This window comes from Aplidium turbinatum, chromosome 5 (assembly GCF_918807975.1).
Source record: "Aplidium turbinatum chromosome 5, kaAplTurb1.1, whole genome shotgun sequence".
NCBI classification, from domain to species: domain Eukaryota; kingdom Metazoa; phylum Chordata; class Ascidiacea; order Aplousobranchia; family Polyclinidae; genus Aplidium; species Aplidium turbinatum.
The window spans coordinates 16,130,758-16,136,517 of NC_137476.1; the positions used below are offsets into that span (position 1 = coordinate 16,130,758).

The 5,760-nt window shown below is 36.4% G+C and overlaps 1 protein-coding gene across 1 annotated transcript; it reads right to left on the reverse strand.

The window, feature by feature from the left end:
- Positions 1 to 1,145: 1,145 nt before the first annotated feature.
- On the reverse strand, positions 1,146 to 3,374 carry LOC145771346 (proton-coupled zinc antiporter SLC30A5-like). Its single transcript, XM_082583096.1, has one exon. It carries the CDS (start codon positions 3,372 to 3,374, stop codon positions 1,146 to 1,148), a length of 2,229 nt encoding a protein of 742 aa, XP_082439222.1.
- Positions 3,375 to 5,760: the final 2,386 nt, after the last annotated feature.

Sequence of the window (5,760 nt, forward strand, 5' to 3'; positions counted from 1 at the left end):
AAATTTATTGGTACAGCTTTCGCCGCCGTAAAGGCGGCTTCATCAGTACTCTTATTCAAATAGAATCATGAGAGATGTATGTCCGATTCTTCTGTTTATTTAGAGAATTTTGTATTTTATTCCACAATACCGTTTCTTTCGAATTCTTGCATTTTATCCAGTGTTTACTTTTGAGTGCCTTCCCAGACGGCAAAATCCGTCATTTTTACATTGATTCAACGTCTGCAGACGTTCGAATCAATGTAAAAATGACGAATTTTGTTGTCTGGGTTTGTTCAAAATATGTGTTTTACATCAAAACAGCAGTTTTCATGATTAACAATAAGGGTTAATGAGATAAAGTCTCAGCGAAAACCTGTCAACTAAAAAAAGACAGTTGCCAAAGACAGTTGCCAAATAGCGTTTGCCATAAAAGATGAAGTTAAAACCTAAGTGGCAGTTTAGAATAAACCTATAATTTTTAAATAATTAATTTTTTTAATTAATAATAATAATTTTTAAAAAAATTTTTAAAAATTCTCCGAATAGGGAACTCTCCAAAAAAGGCTGTCTCCGAATAGGGAACTCTCCGAATCGGACTCTCCGAATCGTAGCAGACCCGAATTGGGATATCTCCAAATAGTAGCAGACCAACATAAATGTGACGAATAAACATTAGGAATTAAACGCTGATAAATTCTCGTGCAGTTGCAAGTTTCCTCCATACCACATTTTATTTGTTAAAGTGATCATCTTCAAACTTCATCACCAATCTGTTACCTTTGAAAAGAGTGATCAAAGCAAAAGTGACTGATGTGGATGTGATAATATCTGTTTAAACAGTTTCCTTCTATCTCTCTGGTGTAACAACATCACCAGATATACTCAGTTTCAGCCTAGGTTTTTTTTTTCGCTGAGACTTTTCGGTCATTTGTCCGAAATGACTTGAAAAAATTCGGTCAATTTTATTTATTTCGGTCATTTTTAGTCATTTTTGGTCATATAAAGTCAATTGACTATGTATGTCAATTGACCATATATGACCAATTTGACGATATTTTTTTCGGACGTTTTGCTAAAAAATGGGTCAATGACCGATAAATAACCGAAAAAAAAAACCCAGGTTTCAGCAAGAATCAGGATCAATTATTATCAACAACAAGTAACTATACTAACTCTGCATATTCACCATCAGATTCTGAGCAGTTTTTAGATGAAGGTAAACTTTTCTGGAATGCTTCAAGTGCTGACTGAAACTTATCATCAGAATTGGTCATAAGACCAGACATATGTTGATAAAAATCATCTTTTTCTACTTGTACTATCACAGAAGTAATTCCGCACTCTCTAAACACATTCTGAACTTGAGTAATAATTCGCTGTTCAATTACATAATGCTGAATGTGAAGATTTATCATGCAAAATATCTCATTTTCAGTGTGTTGCCAAACGTTGCAAAGTCGGTGAGAAATTACTTCATCAAGTGCTAGTGTCTGGGATAATGCTTTTCGAACGCTATGCTCCAATCGTGGTGTGGCACACATAGAGAGAATATGTGCAGAGTCACACAACAATGGCCAAACAGTACAAAATATCAAACTAGCGACAAGCAATGTACATGCAGGATCAGCAATAAGTAATTGCCATTTTCCAATCAAAAGCGATGATATGATCACACCGACACTCCCCAAAAAATCAGCTAAAACATGAAGATACACTCCTTTTATATTAGCGTTTTGATGGTGATGATGATGCATATGATGTGGCTTGTCTGGGTGTGACACATGGTGATGATGCTGATGACTGAACACAAATATTCCAACCAAATTGACAAGCAGTCCAATGACAGATACTGTCATAAGCTTATCAGTATTTATCATAGGAGGGTCAATGAGTCGTTGAATAGCTTCACAGAACAAAAAAATGGCCACTACAAGCAGAAACAAGCCATTTACAAAACCAGACAAAACTTCAATGCGACCATACCCATATGGAAATATTCTTGTTGGTTTCCACTTAGCCATGACAGCAGCTATCAAACCTAAAACAAGTGCTGTACAGTCAAAAAGCATGTGGAAGCTATCTGAGATAAGACCAAGAGAATTGCTTGACACTCCCCAAGTAAGTTCCACGAATGCAAAACTTAAATTTATGCATAAAAAATAGAATATGCGTCTTGAGTCTTTCTCTTCAAGAACACGACGCAAAAACCCTTGCAACAAACCACCAAATGATGATTTTGACGCTCTTTGTAATACGTCCCCAGCAAATCTGTATAAAGGCAATCCTCCAGAAGAATAACCAATAAAGCTGCCTTTCTGACTCTTTGGTGTGGGCCATGACAATATGTCAGTTGAAAGCACAAAAAATAGTGTACTAACAACCACCCCACCAGATATAACATGTTCTTGAGTACGAACTGCTCTGCTTCCATGCATTTTCGAAATTGCTACTGCAGCAGGATGACTCCACTGAAATCCCAAAAACAGAGCAAATAATGATATCGAAAAATAGCCAATTCTAGCTACTTGGATTGCTTCCAGTTTACCCAATGCTATTGACTGACCGTAATAATCAAGAACAAATACAAAAATCATAATAAAAACCAAAGGCAAACTATCTGAGAAAGTACTTGCACCAGATTTGGTGCAGTATATCAAGAAAGCCCATGGAAATAACAGAACAGCTGATAATATTGTTGATAGAGCATGAAGACGTTTAACTCCACCAACAAGCGAACCAACTCTCTTTGTATATCCATTGTATGCTACTTTTATTAAAAGAGTGAAAGAAAGTAAGAGAATTCCTCCTTTATGATCAGCAACGCCAAGGTACAAAATCAGTGAATTGATAGCATGATAAATGCTACTTGTATGTTGGGCTTCTGGGTGATTTGATGCTGTAGTTAGAGTATCATCGTTATCAAACACCAGAAGACATAAAATGCCAAGAAAAAACATTAATGATCCTCTTGTTCTGGCATGACTTCCTTTCCGAGAAAAAATACCAATAAAAAGCGAAATTAAAATAGGTTCTCCGTGTTCATAAACCAGAATTGTTCGCAATGGTCCACAAAGTGTCAAGCAAAATAACCAAAAAATATCATTAATAATTCCAAAAAAGGCATGGCGGAGCACATAGCTCCATTGCTTCTTGACCAGCTTTTGACCACTTGAAACCGGCTTTTGTAAGAGAACAAATAATCCAGCTGAACCAAGTTTCATCATAAACAAAAATTGTATTAAATTCCAGGTCTTTAATAAATCGTTTGTCTCAAATAATCCAACACAGCGAAGAACTTTAATGACAACCAACATAAGACCATATTTTTTCAAACTTTCACCAGAACTTGATTGTATTCTCCCCAATTGATCTTGCTTCACAGAATCAGCCATAATGCAAAATATCTAACAAAAAGGTTTGTCAAATTGGGCTTTTACAATAACTATGACGGACTTTTAAAAATAACAGTTTCAACTTAAATGCTGTAAGAAAACTAGCCCAAGTTAACAAAGCATGAAATTTCCAGCGTAATTACTTCACATTGTTGCAAAGATCACAATAAATTTTGACAAGCGTTGTATAACAGGATCAGGACATTCTTGTACGACTGACTTGGGGCAATACAATTGACCATAAACAAACCTGTCACTGCAATATGCTACCTTAACATTTTTTGGCATAAATTATATTTCATCCACTGAGCATATCTTCCTGTAAACGAATGCTGAGTACCCTTGTATACAGGGTTGTTGGTATTTTACCCTTAATAAAACCCACTTAAAAAAAAAAAAAACATAAAAAAACCCAGAGCATCACATTTGTCCAATTTTTATTAGAAAATTAAAAAAATGAACAAAAACACTACAAGGCACTTAAAACAAACTTTAAATTAGGACTTAAGGATGTGATTGTGAAGTAAATTTCCAAGAATAAACTGAAACGCAGTGGATATTGTACAGTACACAAAAATCAAGTAATGTCACTTTGTGTATACTATTACTACACTAAAACTCATTTATGCAAGAAGGCCTTATAGTTAAACTGCTGAAAGTACTACTCTACTGTAGTCTGAGTGTATATATGATGTGAAATGCAATTTAGGAGGCTATTTACCAATTACAGATTCTGGATTCTAATGCATGGCTGTTTCAGAGCATTTGCCTAAATGGCCATTGGCCACACAATCGCTCAATTGCTCATCCATTACTATATGTATATAATATAATCAAATATAGTTATTACTATCTGAAGCCTTTACAAATTGTTTCACCTAACGGATCATCAGAAGGTCTTATTCAAATAGAATCATATTTCTTCATTGTGTATATAATATATATATAAATGATAAAAAATATTTAAACATGATGGCATAAATGCTCCTTGCCTTCAAATGTAAAGCAAATGGTGCAATAATGTGATTTCTACCACGGTAGCATAGGGATGGGCAAAATAGAATACCGAATATAGAATAACCGGTTGTAGAGTCTAACCGGTTTCAAAATGCATATGAAATCGGATAATTGAAACCGCTTTAAGGATCTACTTCGTACTAGTCCGTTTGATCGCAACGAATTCGCTGCAGCGAAAGTGGAATTGTTTATCGATTCAGTGCGATGCGGCGTCGGAAAAACGCACGAGTTTCATTGTTCGCATTAAAGAAATCTTTCTTGTCAAGCGCTTTGTAGTCCTCACAGTCTTGCGGAAGTGTGGCACGAAACAGCTTAATCCGCTTTCAGGATTTTTCTCTATTTCGGTACCACAAACCTAAGTTGTTTCTGGTAGAATACAAGGGTCGACTTGCCTTCACTGAGCCACCCAACATCGTCACTCTCGTATGCAAGGCAACGTCAACCACAGGGTGTGCGCATTAGCGACCCTCCCCGCAGAACTATGTACGGGTAGTTGGCTTTGTCTTAACTCTTTTACTGTACTAACGCAGAGCAAGGAGGGGAGCAACTTTTTTTCTACCGCAGAGCAAGGGGGGGGGGCAACTTTTTTTTAGGGGGAACCGAAAAAATTTAAATGGGCAAAATCATTATAATTGTAGCTGTTGCTCGAGAATGTTGGGATTTTGCCAAGGGGGGCAAATTTTTTTAGGGGGGGCGAGGCCCCCCTGGCCCCCGGCTGGCTACAGGCCTGTACTACCGGTATGCCAGTACAGTGACATGGACGACTTGTTGAGCTGTGGGATTGAAGATGCTACTTGCAGTGGTAGTGAAGATGAATCAGCAAATTTGGCTTCCCTTGCTTCAGAAATAGATACCTATCTCACGTTGTTGAAAGCATCCACTACATCTCTTCAAAACGCCCTTGTTTGATGGAAAGCAAAACAAAAACCAATTTTCTTGTTTCTATCAGTTAGTTTCAAAATATTTTTGTGTACCTGCTACATCTGCTTCTTCAGAGAGATGTTTTTCAAGTGCAGGTTTAACTGCCACCAAGTTGAGATCTCGTTTGACTGGTGAAAATTTAGAAAGCCTAAATTTGTTACACTGCGATAAGCAATTTTTGTGATGTTCATTGTTTTTGTAAAGTCATAAAAATCATTAAAATGTGTCGATGGTAAAAACTGTCAATTATTCTAGAATAGATATCTGTATTCTATATTCGGTTTCTGTATTCTAGAATAGCTAATTATTCTATTTTGCCCATCCCTACGGTAGCATCAACTTGGTATGGAAATCAGTGGATGATGTAACATCCACCAACTTGATCTTGAAATTAATGGATGATGCAACATTCAAGCAACAACAGCCCTAGTGCATTATTTTATTGAGT